General features: G+C 42.7%; 1 protein-coding gene across 1 annotated transcript; it reads right to left on the minus strand.

Annotated features, from left to right (window-relative positions):
• Positions 1–1,869: 1,869 nt before the first annotated feature.
• RPL14 (ribosomal protein L14) lies at positions 1,870–5,485 on the minus strand. The gene is made up of 6 exons (XM_032861125.1): positions 5,427–5,485; positions 4,819–4,920; positions 4,212–4,306; positions 2,562–2,661; positions 2,414–2,467; positions 1,870–2,201 (listed from the first exon to the last, which is right to left on the minus strand). Exons 1-6 carry the CDS (start codon positions 5,427–5,429, stop codon positions 1,923–1,925), a joined length of 633 nt encoding a protein of 210 aa, XP_032717016.1. The 5' UTR covers positions 5,430–5,485; the 3' UTR covers positions 1,870–1,922.
• Between the last annotated feature and the right edge of the window lie 14,619 nt (positions 5,486–20,104).

Raw genomic sequence — 20,104 nt, forward strand, 5'->3', positions numbered from 1 at the left:
TCCCTCTTTTCTAGGCTCCATTCTGTCCTCTTTCCTCAAAACCTGAATTCCTTTCCAATTTGCTGCCTTTCCAAAAGCAATTCCAAAATCCAATGGCGTGCCCATCACTCCAACTTTACCAAACCAAAACCTCCAAACTCCATGTAACATTTCTCCTTCCCTCACTGCCCTCTTCCCCACCTTTTTTTTTTTTTTTTCTAAAGGTTTTATTTGACACAGAGACAGCTGAGAGAGGGAACACAAGCAGGGGAGTGGGAGAGGGAGAAGCAGGCTTCCCACTGAGCAGGGAGCCTGATGCAGGGCTCAATTCCAGGACCCTGGGATCATGACCTGAGCTGAAGGAAGATGCCTAAGGACTGAGCCACCTAGGTGCCCCCCTTCCCTCATCTTGACAATAACCAACATACTTTCCGTGGCTTCCACATTTGCCTCCTGATTTCCCCTCACCACCCCTTAACAAATCTTATGTTTTTATTTCCAGGCAACCTTGAGTGACTGCTCACATAGCCATGAACCCAAATCTGTTTTTAAGAGCTGTGTCGCAACTATTACAGATACTGCTATGAAATCAGTCACTCTGCTGCCTAATTGACTTCCTTACTCCATGAAGCAAACCACATAGGAAGAAACCAGGCTTGAAGTTAGAAACATACATAAACCACACAGCACTTGGGCAGCATAGCCAGAACCTGAATCTAAGTTGTCAGCATCTATTACCTACCAGACTACCTGATTAAGTCTGTGTGGTGCCTTTAACTCAACCCTGGAGTAACCTTGCTTCAGCTCTCTTCTTCCACAATGAACCCAAAGTACAAAACAGAAACTCAGCACATTTGGCTTTCTTACTACTTGTCTTCCAGCCCAACCCATGAAAGCCTACTAAATGGCAGCACTACGGCTTCTTGGTTTAGACTACCGTCAGGGTGAGTTATACTGTAAAACCTTTATCATCTTTGACCCTCCCAGCATTGTTCTTTTGATTCAGTCCAACAGCATGACCTAAATCTGAGGGATCACTGTTTGGAAACGCTCAATGGTTTGCTGCATTCATGAATCTAATCTAACCTGCCATGTTGTTCTGAGATCTCTCCAGCCAGTTCACATTTCCGACCTTCATTACCAGCCTTCTTGCAACTCGTAGCTTAAGATCCCCATTTACCTTGTTAACTACCCACCCTTCTGGAAAGGCCAGGTAACCCCAAACTGCTTTCATTTCCCCTATCTAAACCTATTGATCACCTACCAACCATTAGAAAACCTATTACTATCACCTATTAGTATCAAGCATTTTGTCCCCATGAGTCCCAGTGAGGCTCAGAAGCCAGCTTTTGGTTAGAAATAGGGAATAGGGGCGACTGGGTGGCTCAGTGGGTTAAAGCCTCTGCCTTCGGCTCGGGTCATGATCCCAGGGTCCTGGGATCAAGCCCTGCAACAGGCTCTCTGCTTAGCAGGGAGCCTGCTTCCCCCTCTGCCTACTTGTGATCTGTTTGTCAAATAAAGAAATAAAATCTAAAAAAAAAAAAATAATAGGGAATAAGAACAGGAACTAATTATCATACCATAATATGTTTTGTTTATTTATCTTGGTTTCCTACAGTGTATTTTCTAAAGAAAATTTAGAAAACTCGTAAGTATCAAAAGCTGCTGGAATGTATTTATAGGAAGTGTATTTATAAAAGGAGAAAAACTCACTGGGAGCTCTAAATGATCCATTTCCCATAAGCACACTAGTTATGATTTTATGATGGCTTTATACTGACTCTGGACAGACTGGACCAATTCTCTAACAATAACATTAATAATCCTAGCATCTGCTTCATAATCCCGACCCTGGCAAAAGACTTTCTGTCACAGATCAAGCACACTCGCCAGCGTGTCAAAAACAACCTTTATTACTTGTCTTTAAAAGGCTCTTATGGTTTCTATGCTTTCTTGCCAGATGCCTTTGGAGCAGGCGCTTTCTGGGCTGGAGCTTTCTGACCTTTCTGAGCCTTTGGAGGTGCTGCCTTCTGGCCTGCAGCTTTTGGGGCAGGAACCTTCTGGGCTGGAGCCTTCTTGCCCGCAGCAGCCATCTTTTTGGCTGGAACCTTCGCAGCAGCTGCTGCAGCCGCACCCTTAGCAGCCGGTGCTTTTTTAGGAGAAGCTTTCAGGAGAGCTGCTTTCTGTAGCTTCCGAACTTCAAGCTTGATTATTCTGTTCCTCTGAAAAATGTCAATATATTATTTATTATGTATGCACACAAAAAACTATTTTGCTGTTCATCCTATATGTACAGAATGCACATGCAAGGAAACAAACTTTATGTCAAAAACCCCTATGAATTCAAGTGTAGTCTACCAAACTTGGGCAGACAGAATTCTCAGACAAGTTTGGGGTAAGAATATAAAAATCTTGTAATAATTTAAAAACTTACCATTTTCTTTGCCTTCATGACTTTATAGCGATCAAAATCAGTCATCTTAGCTTTCTGTTAAAAATAAAGTAAATAAATAATCGCTCATACCACTTATCACCCCTCCAAAAAAGAAAAGGTCACAATTCAAATGACCCGAAGCCATTACCCTTTCTCTGGCTTCAATCTTCTTGGCCCATCTCGTGGCTGCCCATTTTGTATTAATATCTGCCTTCTCCCAGGCTTGTCGGACATACTTCTGGCGGGCACTAGGAAAGAGCCAAGATTAGATTAAGGAATCAGCTTTGAAGCCACATAGATCCAAGGACAGCTTTGAGCCCCCTGAAAGCACAATTTATACCCTTAAGTTAAAAACCATCAGCAAAACAATGCCAAAAACACCCTTCCCATTCATTATACTTCCGACTCTAAGTTGACAACATACACCACATATCTCGTATTTTTACTAACTTGAACGCTGTTCACTAAGCCAGGATGTCTCATAATCCCAAACACAATTTTACTTATTTGAGAGAGAAAGAGAACACAGAGGGAGAAAGAGAGTCCAACACGGGGCTTGATCCCAGGACCCTGAGATCATGACCTGAACCAAAGGCAGACAGTTAACCAACTGAGCCACCCAGGTGCCCCTGATTTTTAAAATAAGCTCTAGGTCCAACACGGGGCTTGAACTTACAACTCCCAAGATCAAGAGTTACATGCTCTATTGCCTGTGGCAGCCAGGAGCTCCTCAAATACACCATTTTAATAAAAAATGCAAACCAGCTCATTTTCTGTATTTAAAAATCACCTCTGATCTTGTATATAACATCACTCTACTGCAGTGGATATACAGGAAGCAATTTCCTTTACATAAAGAATGATATAAAATTAATCCTCACTCCTGCTGTACAACGCTAAAAAGATGTGGCCAAACACCACGTCTAATTATAACCATTTTGAAGTACCTTTCAAATATTTCAAGTATCAAAACCCTGCACGCTTAAAAAATAAACCAGCAGTACATGTACCAACACGTTCTACTGCGACTGCCACTGTAGCTGAAATAGCCCAAGAGTAACCACCACTTCCATAATTTAGATCACATCAAGAAAGAATCACTACAGGGGCGCCTGGGTGGCTCAGTGGGTTAAGGCCTCTGCCTTCAGCTCAGGTCATGATCCCAGGTCCTGGGATCGAGCCTCACATCTGGCTCTCTGCTCTGTGGGAAGCCTGCTTCCTCCTCTCTCTCTGCCTACTTGTGATGTCTGTCTGTCCAATAAACAAGTAAAATATTAAAAAAAAAAAAAAAAAAAGAAAGAAAGAAAGAATCACTACTGATTTCCTCAATTCCCCATAAGGAACTGGGAATAGAACTTCCTTAGTAGCTGTCAAAACTAGATGACATACATCAAATACTTAATAACTGCCACACACTAGAAGCTCAACTGATGACAGCTAGTATTGTGAGAGAAAATAATTAGTATTTTTGTTCTGAAGCTAAAGATGACTAAAAGTATGTGTGGGAGACCAGAATTCCTTAGGGAGGTCTTTGTTGTGTAAATCCTGAAAGATGGCAAGAAAAAGGATGGCAAATCTGGATAAAGACAAAGCCAGAGAACTGGCAGGGTGGAAGACAATGGCTCCCCATTTCTATACTGAAAATCCCTCTTCTGAATTGCTCTTCCTCTTCAACGCTGCATGCAAACTCCATTCTCAAGAAACAAACAAGAAAGCAAAAACAGTTTTGAATTAAACTAAGCAAATTTTTATTAAGCAAGAAAAGCTGGGAGAGGGGCCTTGGTTGGGGGATAGTTACCTGTGAGGGAATTTGAGGATGAAGTCAGTGAGCTGCATGCACTTGAAAGGCATAGCCTGTCTCCTCACCTGAGTGCAAGGTCCATCAACCAAAGCCTAGAACAAGTAAAATCAAAAAATTTCAGTGCAGAACAAAGCAGCAACTCAAGCACATCATCTATGTATTTGTCCTTCCAGAATCACCAAATCTCGACTACTTAAATGCTTTTAAGAAAAATGAAACTATTATTAGTACTGTACCCTATAACCTAACTATATGTAACTTACTGGACAATTTTTAAGTCTTTAATCCTTAGGTTTCCAACAACAGCATACAAGGGCACTGAGAGCTATGTGCCTGGCTTTATTCTGAACTCAGTTCACGTGTATGAACGCCTTTAAACTTCCCCAATGTTTCAACCCATAATTAGTTAAAAGGTCTGGTTAGGTTAAATGGCAAAGTTAATACTCAAACTCAGTGATCCTGGCCAGCTCGAGCCTGTGCTTGAAATCCCCCTTTTGCACTGCCTGTCTCCTCTATGGTAAAATAAACCTACTACCCGGAACAGTCCATCTATGCTGCGTATCCGTCATTAGTATGTGAAATTGACACTTTCCCTTACACTTACCCTGTTCTGGTCAATAACATCTACAATTGCGACCAGCTTCCCGGCATGAGGCCCAAAGGAGACGTAGGCCACCCGGCCGACCTCCACGAAACGCCTGAACACCTAAAATCGAGAAGAAGGGACAGAGTGAGACTTAGTAAAAATACTCTTTAGTTGATAAAGTTTTGCGAGTCACAGGCAGTGTAACCATAGCGAAAAAGAACGTAGGAGGAAGACGCCCAAGTGCCAAGGGACGACCTGATAGATGGGCAAAATACGCAGAGCCTGCGGCGGCAAAAGCCGCGTTCCCGCTGGCCTTCGGGCATATGGAGCCTCCAAAGACCCAGTCCGGTTGGGCCCCGGTACGCCCCGGGCGGCTCCAGCTTTCCGGCTCTGGCGGTCACGGCGCGCTCCCGAGGCCCAAGGCGTGCCGGGCCTGCATGGTCCTCCACGCGCTCGTCGGCCGCGAGCCGGGAGAGCTCCTAAAGTCCGTGCTCCACCCGCGCAGGGACCCTCACCGCACGCTACCTAAGACCGGATGGGGGTCGTTCCAAGCTTTCGTTCCCCCTACCAGGCGGAAGTGGAGCGGCATGGCCTCCAGACCAGGAGCCCCAAACAGCAATACTCACCATGTTGGCGGCGTTCGGCGAGAAGGAAGAAAGACCGCCCGATCGTGCGCATGTGTAGAAGGGCGGCCAGCCCCTTCGATTAACGAGCTGCCGACGTGGACACCTATTGGTTGGGGTTATACGTGCGTACGCACACGCATGCTCGCTGGGAAAACAGGGCGGGAGTGTGTCGGAAGTTTTCTGCCGTTTTGCAAAGGCTAGTAGTGAGAATAGCTTCGGTGATATGCCGTGTCTAGCGGGAGGTCGGTTATCTTTTACGACTTTAGGGTGAGGAAAAGCACAGAACCTGTGCCTTTCATTGTAACTCTGTCCACATTCCATTTTTCTAACATTCTTCCATTCTTCCATTTTTCCTTCCGTTACTATTTTCAGAATTTTGTCTAAATGTTACTCATGGCTTAGTACTAGATTTTTTTTTTCTGCCTAAGTGATCCAGCAATTCTGTTAACATTTTATTTTAAAGTAATTCAGACTTACAGAAAAGTTGCAAAACTAGTACAAATAATTGCCATAAATGCTTCTCTTAGATTCCCCAAATACTAACACTATTTACTTTTTTATTGAGAGAGAGAGACGCAGAGGGCATTTATTTATTGAGAGAGAGACGCAGAGGGAGAAAGAAGCTTAAACAGGCTCCACACCCAGTGCAGAGCTTGACATGGGGCTTGATCGTATGACCCTGAAATCATGACCCGAGCTGAAATCAAGAGTCGGATGCTTAATTGACTAAGCTGCCCAGGCACCTCTCCCCAATCGTTAACATTTTATGTTTGCTTTATTGTTCTATCATTTTTTTCTGAATCATTTGAGAAGATTCCTTTATCTCTAAACAGCACTTGTGTGCTATTTCCTTAAAAAATGGACATTATCTTACATAATCAGTACAAAGATCAAAATTAGGAAAATTATACTAACATAATTTATCATTTATGCTGTAGTTTTATTCAGATGTTATCAGTTGTCCCACTTACATCCTTTTGTGCAAATAAAAATTTTGTTTCCTGGTTCATGATCTAATAGAATATTATAAGTTGGAAGCTTCATGTTTAGTCTTAAAATCTATAATAGTTCCTACATCTTTGTCTTTCATAATACTGACATTTTAAAATACTGGCTAATTGGTTTGTAGACTGTCTCTCAACATTGACTTGTAGTTTCCCCCATGATCAGATTCAGATTATGCATTTTTGGTAGAAATGCTATGCCCTTGATAAAAAACATAAGAATACACACATAGGATATCTCATTGCTTAAATATATAGTGTTACCTTTCATTGCTGGATTAAGGCGATCATTGTACTGGCAATCCCCAAATGTCTTTCAGTCCTTTCCTCTAAGCTCTATGCCAGTATTTTCCAGGACTGTTCTACCAGCCTCCTAAATGACCTGCTTTCTCTGTTGCCTCCTTTAATCTATTCTCTGCTCATCAGACAGAGGGATCTTTTAAAAAGAATGTCAGATAACATCACTTCATTGTTAAGTCACATTGTTAAGTAACATCACTTCATTGGTTTTCTACAGTATTTAAAATAAAATTTAGGGGTCTCTGGGTGGCTCAGTTATTAAGCCTTTAGCTCAAGTCAAGATCCTGAGGTCCTGAGATCTAGCCTGCTCCCTGCTAGGCAAACAAGTCTGTTTCTCCCTCTCATTCTGCCGCTCCCCCAACTTGTACTCGTATGCTCTGTCTCTCAAATAAATAAATAAAATCTTAAAAAATAATAATAAAATCTAAATTTCTTACTCTAGCCTACAAGGCCCTGCATCATATGCTCCTATATTCAAACACACCTGTGCCATTCCTCCTTTCCCATGCTTATTGTGCCTCAGCTACACTGGTCTTGAACAGGCCAAGTTCTCTCCTGATCTGAGTTTTTCACATGGTAACTCCTCCACCAGAAATGTTCTCCCCTTTGTTCATACTCATTGCATAGCAGTGCCAACCATCTCTCCAATTTTTTTTTTCCAGATATCTCTTCTGAGAGACTTAACCTAGCACATTAAACAAATAGATTAGTCCCCTTCCTCCCTTTTAAAAAATTTTTTAAAAGATTTTTTATTTATTTCACAGAAAGAGAGAGATCACAACTAGGCAGAGAGGCAGGTAGAGAGGGGGAAGCAGGCTCCCTGCTGAGCAGAGAGCTGGACCCTGGGATCATGACCTGAGCCGAAGGCAGAGGCTTTAAGCCACTGAGCCACCCAGGCGCCCTTCTTTCCTCCTTTTCTAGCACAACTTTATTTCCTCAGTGCTATCAAACAATTGCTATTTTTTGACTTATTTTTCTGTCCACAGAGATTGTAGTTCTGTACCAGTTAGAATAAGTTCCATGAGGACCTTGGCCATTTTTTTTTCTTTGTACAGTAGGCTCAATAAACGGGTAGTAAATGAGTTAGTATTTAGGCCTTGAGAGCTTGCTTTAAAGTTTTCAAAGCATAAGGCATGAATAAGAAAGTTCATAGCAGCACTTTTTTTTTTTTTGGTAATACCTCTAAACTGGAAAGTACTCAAAGGCCATAAATAAGACAATGGATAAAAGTTGTTAGGAATGGAGTCAACAGCAACTATAGAGAACAATACAGATGGGTGCCTGGGTGGCTCACTGGGTTAAGCCTCTGCCTTCTGCTCAGGTCATGATCTCAGGGTCCTAGGATTGAGCCCCGCATCAGGCTCTCTGCTCAGCAGGGAGCCTGCTTCCCTCTCTGTCTGCTGCTCTGCCTGCTTGTGATCTCTCTTTTTGTGAAATAAATAAAATCCTTAAAAAGGAAAAAAAAAGAACAATGTGGATGAATTTACACATAACACTGAGTGAAATAAGCGAGATACAAAGAGTATATGCTGTCTGATTTAATTATATAAAATTCCAAACAGGCAATCTGATTGTTAGAAGTAATGATCATGTTAGGGGCTCCTGGGTGGCTCAGTGGGTAAAGCCTCTGCCTTCTGCTCAGGTCATGATCTCCGGGTCCTGGGATTGAGTCCTGCATCATGCTGTCTGTTCAGCAGGGAGCCTGCTTTGCTCTCTCTCTGCCTGCCTTTCTGCCTACTTGTGATCTCTTTCTCCGTCAAATAAACAAAATCTTTTTTTTTTTTAAGTAATGATCATGTTTAATCTTGGTGAGGGCAGCAGTTTCTGGGGAGTAAGAGGCTTCTGAGCTGTTGGTGATGACTTTACATCTAGGTGCTGGTTACACCAGTGTGTTCAGCTTGTGACAATTCAAATCTTCATTCTTAGATTTGTGTATTTCTTTTTACCAAATGTATGTTTCCTAGCTCTACAACCAGAGAATCTGATTTGCAGGTCTAAGGAGAGGCAAGAAACTGCACTTGTAAAACAAGCTCCCCAATCTGTTCACTGAAACACACTTGAAGAAACACCTTGGGATTCTCCAGTTACAGAATTATTTTTCTAAATTTCACTATCTGATTATGTCATGTTTTACGATTATGTTAATTTGGAGGATTAAAGTCCTCTAAATGTTCATTTTTATCCCCTCTTCCACAGGATAAAGTCCAAACTCCCTAGCCTGGCATTCAAGGCTCCCCAAAATCTCACCTCAACACCTTCTTAGCTTTCCCTCGGTGGCAAATCCTGCCCCTCACCCCTAATCCCGTTATAGCTACAAGTCTCGCGGCTATTCATGCAGTTGTCTCCTCTTCCTGGAATATGATCCCCACTCTCCCTGAAGAATAACACCACGCCCATTAAGAAGCATCTAATGATTCCTCCGCAAGCAACTCCAAGACGGTTTTCAGGTTTCTTCGAAGCTCCATTAGAATGGGTAGGTAAAGTCCAATGAAGCTTTATGTACCTCGCGAGATCGCGGGCGTTCAGGAACGAGCAAGAAAATCATTAACAACTACAGTTTTCACAAACCAGACCAACCGGACCGAGCGCACAACTCAGGCGGGCTGGGCACGCCTCTTCCGGGACACCCAAAGGGCTCGTCCAGTCACCAGGAGGAAGGGCAACTCCTGGACACGCCAGGATCCAAGATGGCGTCATGGACACGCTCACCAGTTTATTCGGCGCCTCTCAGCGGAGCCACGCCCCCCGCCGTTCGCGGTCCCTGCTCGTCTAGTCACCTAGAGAAAAGGGGAGCCGAGGTCTTTGCCTGCTAAACGTGGCATCCTCTGGGCGTTCTTAGGCTGGCATCCTTCGCGGGTCGTTCGCGTGTTCTATCTTGGAAGCTATGACCGTCTGAAGCCGCGCCCCCTGCCCTTACTTGTCGCAAGAGATGGATGTGCGGGGCAAGGCGGGCGCCCCGCTTTGGGTTTCTGCCATCGAGCACCGAGCAGAGGAGTAACGCTGGTCCCGGGTCCCAGCTCCGGGACGCGGAGGACGGCAGCAACACGCCCACTTACCCGTAAAGTCCCTGCGGGTGTCAGCTTGTCCAGAGCTGTTCGCCTGTAACCAGATGGGTCCCAGGATAGCGGTTTCAGCTTCAGCCGAGTAGGTGTGTCTCGTTTGTTTCTTTCAGTCACAGGGGATGGAAGCGTCAGTTTAGCGGACAAAATGTTTGTCGAATGCCCACAAGAGAAATCTAGGCCTGTTCAAGAAGTGAACCGAAAGCTACCTAGACCTCTTTTTTCTTATTCCTGTAACCTTTCCGAGATGTGAACACGTCCCAGTTATGACCAAAATGGCATGGTATTCTATGTATGCCTACCTGGCATGATATATTTGGAAGTGAAAACAAGTGCATGTTACATCTACTTCCAAATTTTCACCTTGGGAGCCCCAGAGCTGAGCAAGATAGTGTCTCAGCCCAATCAACCTAAAACCATCGGGGAAAAATCTGTAGTCCAGCAAAATCATGTGGGTTGATTCACTGTAATGAGGGAGACTGCACACCAGAGACACCATAGGGCATTTAATGAAAGGAAAGAAAAGCCTGAGTTACAGAATTGTGGGTAGGTGTAAAGTTTGGATGAAACTTAAATGAAACACTGTTTTGATAGGCTCAATGCAAAGCAGGACTGCTTAAAGGGGTCAACATCAGTCCTAGATAGCAAAAAGACCCATGGTCCTCTTTTTTTGAGAATTTTGTGTAGAAACCCCTTTTCTGAATCTTTGTATCTGAGTGGTAAATTGAAATTATTTCATTCTTGGGGGCCTGGTAGCTCAGTCAGTTAAGCCTGCCTTCTGCTAAGGTCATGATCTCAGGGTCCTGGGGTGGAGCCCTGCATCTGGCTTCCTGCTCAGCGCAGTCTGTTTCTCCCTCTCCCTCTGCCCCACCTTCTCATATAAATAAAATCTTTAAAAAGGAAAGTTTCATTCTTACTGATAAAACTTCAAACACCAGAGTTTCTGAGAGTCCTTGATTCTTGAGAACGAAGTTTCTGAGAGTAAGAAAGCAGTAGTGCTCAAAAAAGAAGGCTATTATGATACTTTATAGCTGTAGTATTTCTTGGCAGACATATTGTTTCTTTTTAACTTTATAACTATTTTTTTAACTTTATAACTATTTTTAATTGTATCTCTTTTTTTTTTCTGCCTGAAGGAAGAGCCATGCAGATAGGTTTTACTTTCTCAGTCGGAACTAATTTTTATGTCACATAAATGCTGATGATACATATAGAAGGAAAGAACTCTGAAGGGTTTATCAATGAGGAAGTCTTTTTGTTTTTAATTATTTTTATCAACACAATGTATTATTTGCCACAGGGGTATAGGTCTGTGAATCATTAGGCTTACACATTTCACAGCACTCACCATAGCACATACCCTCCCCAATGTCCATAACCCAACCACCCTATCCCTACTCTCCACCCCCCAGCAACCCTCAGTTTGTTTTGTGAGATTAAGAGCCTCTTATGGTTTGTCTCCCTTCCAATCCCATCTTGTTTCATTTTTTCCTTTCCTACCTACCACAACCCCCTGCCCTGCCTCTCAAATTCCTCATATCAGAGAGATCATATGACAATTGTCTTTCTCTGATTGACTTTTGCTCAGCATAATACCATCTAGTCCCATCCACATCGTTGCAAATGGCAAGATTTCATTTCTTTTGAGGCTGCATAGTATTCCAGTGTGTGTGTGTGTGTGTGTGTGTGTGTGTGTATGTGTGTGTGTATACCACATCTTCTTTATCCATTCATCTGTTGATGGACATCTAGGTTCTTTCCATATTTTGGCTATTGTGGACATTGCTGCTATAAATATTCAGGTTCACGTGCCCCTTCGGATCACTACATTTGTATCTTTAGGGTAAATACCCAGTAGTGTGATTGCAGGGTCATAGGATAGCTCTATTTCCAACTTTTGGAGGAAACTCCATGCTGTTTTCCAGAGTGGCTGTGCCAGTGGCTCTGCCACCAACAGTGTAGGAGGGATATGGGGAAGTTTTTGATCTTTCATGTTGTAAAGCAGGAGGTAAAGTCGTGAACCACAGGTGATGACATTCTGGGATGAGAAAGTTGTCCATAATAAGAAGGACATTGGCCTATTAAATCACTAAGAACCTGAGTAAGAGCAAATGAAGGGATTTTTAGCAACCCATTGGTTGCTCACTTCCAGCTTCCCTTTCCCAAAGAGGTGATGGACTCTGGAATGGGTCAGGACTCATGGGATGTAGCACCCAGCTCCTTCAGCAGTACAAGTTTGTCCAGTATTCCAAATCCCTGGATGGGGTATTTTGTGGTCTGATTTTTGTGTCTAGCAACCGATGAGGTAGTCTTGGGTTCTGTGCTTTTGAAATACTGGTCCTGTGTCGAGAAAATACTTGGGAAATATAGCACATCTAAAGAACATGGTAAGGCCACAGCAAAGGTGAAGGCTTCTGTTGCCTTTGAGTATAAGCAGTTGACAGAATGAAATCATCATGCCTTAAAAAAGATCATTAAACTCAGATTCTCTGTGGAGGATAGAATATTCCGTTGCATGGAAAGCTCACTAACACCAAGATTATATATACATAATCACGTTATGTATTCAGACAGAACTGAACCCACTGTTAAAAGAAAGTGTTAGCTGTGTACTCTGGAAACAGCTGAACAATTGTAAAATGAACCGATCAAGCTAATAGGGCCCTAAATCCAGAACAAGCTGATACATTCTTTAGTGTAATCATAGATGGGAGCACTGGTATCTCTCCCAAAGGAAGTCTCCCTCTCGTCATGTGTTTTCACCAGAGTACAGCAGGTAAGGAAGAACCTTGGTAAGATCTGATTGATTTTGTAGAGGCTATTGACATGACTGAGAATCTCTTCCAGAGAATAGCAATCTGGGGTTTACCAGAGGCGGTTTCATTTACCCATCAATGACCAGCTGTCAAGGATCTATGACAGCTTTCCCGAGGTCTTGTTCTTGAGCTCTAAGATGTGGGAGATGGTTTCAGCTATTATTTGGTCCTATACAGCAGACCCAGTTACCAAGCTTCCAGACACTGTGGGCAAAGTCATGGACTCCTAACAGTACTCTCAGAGCACTTCACCACTTGGCTGGGTTTGCTGCAGGCATTCCTGAATGAGGAGGGGACATCCTGGGAGGAGGAAGAGGCGTGGTAGAATGGAGAATAGTATCAGAGAAAATGTCATGTGGGGCAGACTCTTCGAGTCTCAATCTTTTCACAACAAAGTGTAGAATCACCATCAAAGTTTTTCAGGGGCACCTGAGTGGCTCAGTGGGTTAAAACCTCTGCCTCCGGCTCAGGTCATGATCCCAGGGTCCTGGGATTGAGCCCCGAATTGGGCTCACTGCTCAGCAGGGAGCCTGCTTCTCTGCCTGCCTCTCTGTCTACTTGTAATCGCTGTCTGTCGAATAAATAAATAAAATCTTTTTTAAAAAAAGTTTTTCAGAAAATAGCCACCTGCAGGGGGGCTGAAAGGCCTTTTTAAAAAAAAATTCTATCAGCAAGTTTGACCTTATAGTGATGATGCTTTGTGCTGAGGACATCTTCATGAACTGAGTCCTTGCCTCAGGACATAGAGCAGGCTGGTATTGAGCGCATTCACTTGTCTAATAAAGCCAACCTTCATTAGATGTTCCCAAAGATGAGGGAAAGTGGGATCCAGGCTTTGTGCCCAGGTACAATGAAGTAAAGCATGAGAATTGAAGGATCCCCTCACACTTTCCCCATCCTGTGTGGCCAACAAATTCCCCATAATGTCTTCATAACCACAGGCCTCCAAGAGAACCACAGAAAGTCCTTATTCATTCCCCTTCTGAACCATGACATTTCTGGGGTGCAGGAGCAGCTGTTGAAATGCTTGCTGGGATTCATTGCTCAGTACTTATTCCACACCATCTGCATCTGCTGGAGAATGATAAGCCTGAGGTGGCAGTACATGAGGCATTCAAGGGAGATTGTCCCTACCTGGACAGGTATAGAGCAGAGCTGTAGAAGTGGATGCTGAATGGTTGGATGTTCCTAGGCAGGAGTGGCCATATAATATCCTTGCTGCCATACACTTGAACTTCATTTCCTACCCCAGCATCAGTACAGCTCTCTCTGTCCTGGCCACTATACTGACCACTATGCCTATTCATATCCAACCTGCAGCAGGAGAGAATCTGAATCCAATGAGGCACTGTGGAAGGCTTGCCTGAGCTGTCTCTGACATGAATTCCTCAGGACATATGATGGGCAACAGGTCTTGGATGACTTTGACCCAGAGTGGCTGGCAGGCTCTTTGAGTAGCTGAGCTTATAACTGGTACTTGGAACTTGCCCCACGTGTGTCTGCTGAGCATATTTTTGGGTTTCACTATTTGATTTCTGTGATTGTTTTTTTTTCTTCTTTTTTTTTAAGATTTTATTTATTTATTTGACAGACAGAGATCACAAGCAGGCAGAGAGAGGGGAGGAAGCAGGCTCCCTGCTGAGCCAAGAGCCCGATGTGGGGCTCGATCCCAGGACACCGAGATCACGACCTGAGCTGAAGGCAGAGGCTTTAACCCACTGAGCCACCCAGGCACCCCTGTGATTGTTTTTAAAAGGCTTTCCATGTAAATGGAGCTTGCCAGGTACTAGAGGAGGTAAATCTTGTGAACCTTTAATGTGGTCAGGTTGAAGGACTATTGCATAAAAAGCAATTAGGGGTGCTCAATATATTTAAAATTCAATCACCATGGTTCAGTAAAGAAAATAGAAATGTGTGGAGTTCTTAAATGCAAGTGACTTTGTATGTTTTCTGTACCTGCTGTTATTAGATTAAAACTTTGGGGAGAAATCCTGGGTAGAAACCCAAGCACACTTTTTTTTTTAAAGCAACAATATCTAATTATTAGTACAGTCAAGGAATCCTTTTATGGGGCCTGATACAAGGGAGAGGGAAGAAAAAGGGGACTTTTAGAGAGAAGAGAAGAGATAGAGAAAGTGTGGAAAGAGACTTGTGCATGGTGAGGGGGGCATCTGGGTTCTGGCTGAGAGAAACAGTGTGATTTTGCTGGAAGAAACACAGGCTGTTGAGTCAGCTCTGGGTTCACACTTCCCCTCTGTCCCTCTGTTAAGCAAGTTACTTAACCTTTTAATGGCCTTTCCTCTCTGAAATTGAGGTTTGAGAGCTCTCTGTATTTCCCTAAACATTGTTGGAAGGGTGAACTGGGATAGAAGATGTGAAAAATACCTTGTAAATTATAGGTTTGTATATGTGATTAATTACCCTAAAAGATTTGTTGTGAGACCATTATTCATTGATTCATTTATTTAGTAATTCATATGCATGTGTAATAATTACAGCTCTGATTTGTTGCTTACATGTGCCAAGCCCTGCTCTAAGGCCCTGTGGTCAATAAGACAGCCTCTGCTCTCCAAGAGCTCTCGTTGTGGAATAGCTCTTCTCTAAGGAGACTGCCCTCTGCAGCTCTGTGCTGCAGCCTGGGATTAACTCACCTGATAGTACTGGGCTCCATAGCCTGGGGCAGCCTCTTTCTTAGAAGAGTAGGATTTGGTTTATTCTTGCCTCTGTGCTCATTTAAGCATTTGATTTCTTTGACCTACTGCATGGCCTCATTGAGGTCCTGGGTGGTGGGAAATGACTGTGATAGGAGACCGTATGCTATTGTCAACAGACATTTTGATGACGTTACCAATACTTTCTATGACTTTGAGCAAGTTACCTGCTTTTTCTCAACCTCAGCTTCCTTCGTGATAAAACAAGGATGACTAATGTCAACCTTAAGGGCTGTTAGGACTAAATGGGACAATCTGTAACAGAGATCTGAAAACTCTTCTTACAGAAGGCCTAATGGTGAATATTTTAGACATTGCTGGCCAAACAGTCTCAGCTACAGCTATTCAACTCTGCTGTTTTAATGCAAAAGCAGCCAAAGATAATATGAAAGTGTGATGGAGCTCACTTCACCCCAGTGTATTTTAATCCCTGACCATGGTTCTGAAATCCAGAGAAAGGCAATGAGACTTTTCCCCCGCTGAGAGGTCAAGTTCTAAGATGATTCAGAAGTGAGTTTTTGATAGACAAGAGCAAAGCAACAAAACAAAATCAGAGGCCTCTTGCAACACCACTGCTTCTTAGGAAGGAAGAGGGCAGGTGCCAATAATACTTTTTTTTTTTTTTTAGAGGGTGGGAGGGGGTAGAGAGAGATAGAGAGAATCTTAAGCGGGTTGCATGCCCAGCGTGAGCCCACCACTGGGCTGGCTCAGAACCCTGAGATCATGACCTGAACCAAAATCAAGAGTTGGACACTTAACCCTCTGAGCCACCCAGGTGCCTCACCAACAACACATTTTGTCCTTCACGGGCAGCTCGGATTCCCCATAAAAGAAGGCTCTTCCAAAGTTCTGCCTGGAGGGCAGAGGTAGCCCAGGGCCCTGAGGGTTGATGGGGGTAGAAGGCTTGGAGCCTAACCCCTGAATATGTCCCAGTTCCCTTAATCCTGCTGTTTGGGTTATGATGCCTTCACCCTCAACTGTGACTTGTGCTTTCCAGTTCCTCTGTCTGCACTGGAGAGAGGGAGTCTCTCATCAGCGAAGAGTGGGAGAAGTGATCCAAGGAGCTCTTACTTCTCAAACAGCTTTAAACTAATCATGTTTATTTTATGCCCACCAACCCAACTTCCAGCTGTACCTAACCCACAAATTCCTGAGCTTTTTGAGGATGCTACTGCTTAATTGGTTGATTTTTAATTTCCTCATTGATTTAGGATTAGGATATCTTGAGTCTGCTAAGTCAGTTACCCTGGTTGGTCAGCATTTCAGGTACAAAATGTTTTTGCTGCCTTCTTTTCTCCTGTTCTCTCCATGCTTGTGGATTTGTGCTGGTATGGACAGCCTTCTTCAAAAGCAGTCTGGATCCTAACCTTCTCCCTACTAAACCCTTTCCTCTGCTGTTTTCACATCTCAGTTAATGACAACACTATACTTCCAGTTAAGGCAAAATTTTAGAGTAATTCTTGAATCCTCCTGTATCTCACTCCACATACACCAACAAACCCTATGGGCTCTATTTTCAAATATATGCAGGATTTGACCATTGCTTACAGCCTTCACTGTTACCTTTCAGTCCAAGCTACCAGTACCTCTCCTCTGGATGATTCTAAATGCCTACCAATTAGTTTTTCTGTTTTTGCCCTCGTACACTGTATGTTATTTTTCTCACTGCAACTAGAGAGTAGACCATTTAAAACAGAAGCCAGATATCCTTCCTTTGTCCAGACCTTCCAGTGGCTCCCTCTTATTCTGTCTACTTCCTGTTAACTCTCTGATTTCATTTCCTACATTTTCTAGTTTCTTCTGCTCCAACCACACTGGCCTCCTCTCTGTATCTTGAACATGTTCCTACCTCAGGCCCTTTGCACACACTGTATTCTTTGCTTAGAATGCTCTTCCACCAGATATTCAAACAACTGATTCCTTCACTTTCTTCGAGTGTCATCTCATCAGAAAAGACGTTTCTGGACTATTTATATGAAGGAGCAATCCCCATTTCCTCCTTCTGGCACTCTCTATTCCCCTCACCCTGCTTTATTTTTCTCTGGATTAGTTACCAACCCTTGTGCATTATGTAGCTTCTTAATATCTATTCCCCCACTAGAATGTCAGCTGCATCAAGACAAGGATTTTGTCTTCTTTGTTCATTGGTATAGCCACAGCACCTAGAACATGAGCTGACTCAGAGGATAAATTCAATTAATATCAGCGAATGAGTTGAATGATTCTATTAAAAGAAACTGAGTCATAAGGAGCCTAGGAAGTTTAAGTCAAGATCACTCAACAATGAACAGCAGAACTGGGATTTGAACCAGGTTTGTGTGGTGTCAGAGTCTGAGTTACTAATAATTTTGCTTGATATTTGGGAAGAATTTTAATGAAGTGTGAAGGTGCTAATGGTATAACACAATTAAAGAGGTAAGGTATAGTAACTCCAGTATGATCTTAGCTATGTAAGTATGTATAAGAGAAAAAGATCCAGAAAGAAAAATATCAAATATAAAGCAGTGAGTTTCTGAGGGTTTTTTAAAGTATTTTTAAAACCTTTTAACTGTAGACAATTATGAAGTACAGACAGACAGAAGTCGAAGGCAGACAGAATAATATAATGTACCTCCCTTGTTCCTATCACCCCAGTCTTAAGGACTATCAAACCGTGCGCCAGCTCTATTCCATCTACTCACAGATGTGATGGTCAATTTGATGTGTGATCTTGGCTAGGGTACAGACCCTAGTTATTCACTAATCTAGGTGTTGCTGTGAAGGTTTGTAGATGTGATTAAAGCCCATAATCAGATGTTTTTAAGTAAAGGAGATTATTCTAGATAATCTTGGTGAACCAGATTAAATCAGTTGGAAGACCTTATTTAAGAACAGAACCAGGGCTTCCCTGAGCAAGAAGAAATTCCACATTTAGTCTTTGCACATACTGTGTCCTTTGCTTAGAATTCTCTACCAGGTAATGAAATGGCTGACTTCCCCACTTGTGTATGGAAGTGTTAGCTCAAGCCCTGGAATTCCAGCCTGCCCTTTCCGACAGCCTGCCCTGTGGATTTCAGACTTGCCTTCACCCCCACGATCACATATATCTTCGCATATATCTCCTACTAGTTCTCCTTCTCTGGATAAACCCTGACTGATACACCAGACATATCATTTCATCTGGAAATAGTTTAGCAAGTATCTAAATGGTAAGGATTCTTGAAAAATAAACAAAAAACAATCCACAATTCCATCATCTTACCTGAACAAAATTTAAAAGCAATTCCTTGATATCATCAAATGTTCAGACTTCCAGTTGTCACATTACTTTATAATACTAAAAATTTTTTTAAAAGATTTTATTTATCTGACAGAGAGAGAGAGAGAGACAGCAAGAAAGGGAACACAAGCGGGGGAGTGGGAGAGTGAGAAGCAGGCTTCCCGCTGAGCAAGGAGCCGATGTGGGGCTCAATCTCAGGACCCCAGGATCACAACTGAGCTGAAGGCAGACGCTTAATGACTGAGCCCCTCAGGCACCCCGATACTAAAAATATTTTTGAACTACTGATTTTTTTTTTTTTTTTTTTCCAGTTTCTTTACTTGGGGAGGGAAAAAAAAAGTTTGGGAAGGATTTTCTCCTTGGTGCCAGCAGAGGGCCTCATATCTCCTGTGTCTCCTGAGGAAAGAAATTTGGTTTCTCCTACAACCTCAGTCACTTAGCCCAGCGTTCAGCTGCTGGTAGACTTCTGGAAAATGTATGGTGAGTGAATGAACAAATAAGTAAATGGGTGAAAGAAATACTTTTTAAACTTGTATTCATTGGCTATACTCCGTGCCAGGCACTGGCTATGTGTTAAATTTTCTTTTTTCTTATATCCATCCCATGAGGTAGGTATTATCCTTATTTTCTATATGAGGAAATCAGGGCTCAAAGAAATTGAAAGGCTTTATGAAGATCACAGAGGTAGAAAGTCTTTGAGTTAACCTAGATCTATAATTTTATTTTTTTATTTTATTAAAAAAATTTTGTGTCTTTTTAAAAATTTTTTTAATTTTTTATTAATATATAATGTATTATTAGCTCCAGGGGTACAGGTCTGCGAATCATCAGGCTTATACACTTCACAGCACTCACCATAGCACAAACCCTCCCCAATGTCCATAACCCAACCACCTTCTCCCTATTCCTCTCCCCCCAGCAACCCTCAGTTTGTTTTGTGAGATTAAGAGTCTCTTATGGTTTGTCTCACTCCCAATCCCATCTTGTTTCATTTTTTCCCTCCCTACCCCCAAACCTCCCACGTTGCCTCTCAAATTCTTCATAACAGGGAGATCATATGATAGGGATAGAGGGCACATACCTCAATACTTTCAAAGCCATCTATGAAAAACCCACTGCGAATATCATTCTCAATGGAGAAAAACTGAAAGCTTTTCTGCTAAGGTCAGGAACACGGCAGGGATGTCCATTATCACCACTGCTATTCAACATAGTACTAGAATTCCTAGCCTCAGTAATCAGACAACAAAAAGAAATTAAAGGCATCTAAATTGGCAAAGAAGAAGTCAAACTATCAATAGATCATATGATACCTAATGTGGAAAACCCAAAAGACTCCATTTCAAATCTGCTAGAACTTGTACAGGAATTTAGTAAAGTGTCAGGATATAAAATCAATACACAGAAATTATTTTTAAAATTTTTAAAATATTTTATTTATTTATTTAAGAGAGTGAGAGAGCATGAGCAGGAACAGAAGGAGAGGGAGAAGCAGACTCCCTAATGAGCAGGGAGCCTGACTTGGAGCT

This window comes from Lontra canadensis, unplaced genomic scaffold (genome assembly GCF_010015895.1).
Source record: "Lontra canadensis isolate GAN:19392208 unplaced genomic scaffold, GSC_riverotter_1.0 scaffold20, whole genome shotgun sequence".
In the NCBI taxonomy this organism is placed as follows: Eukaryota; Metazoa; Chordata; class Mammalia; order Carnivora; family Mustelidae; genus Lontra; species Lontra canadensis.

Coding starts and splice junctions, on each gene's coding strand:
- RPL14 (XM_032861125.1), bottom strand. Junction 4,307..4,818: donor ATGTTATTGACCAGAACAGG/GTAAGTGTAAGG, acceptor TACTTGTTCTAG/GCTTTGGTTGATGGACCTTG. Junction 2,468..2,561: donor AGATTGAAGCCAGAGAAAGG/GTAATGGCTTCG, acceptor TATTTTTAACAG/AAAGCTAAGATGACTGATTT.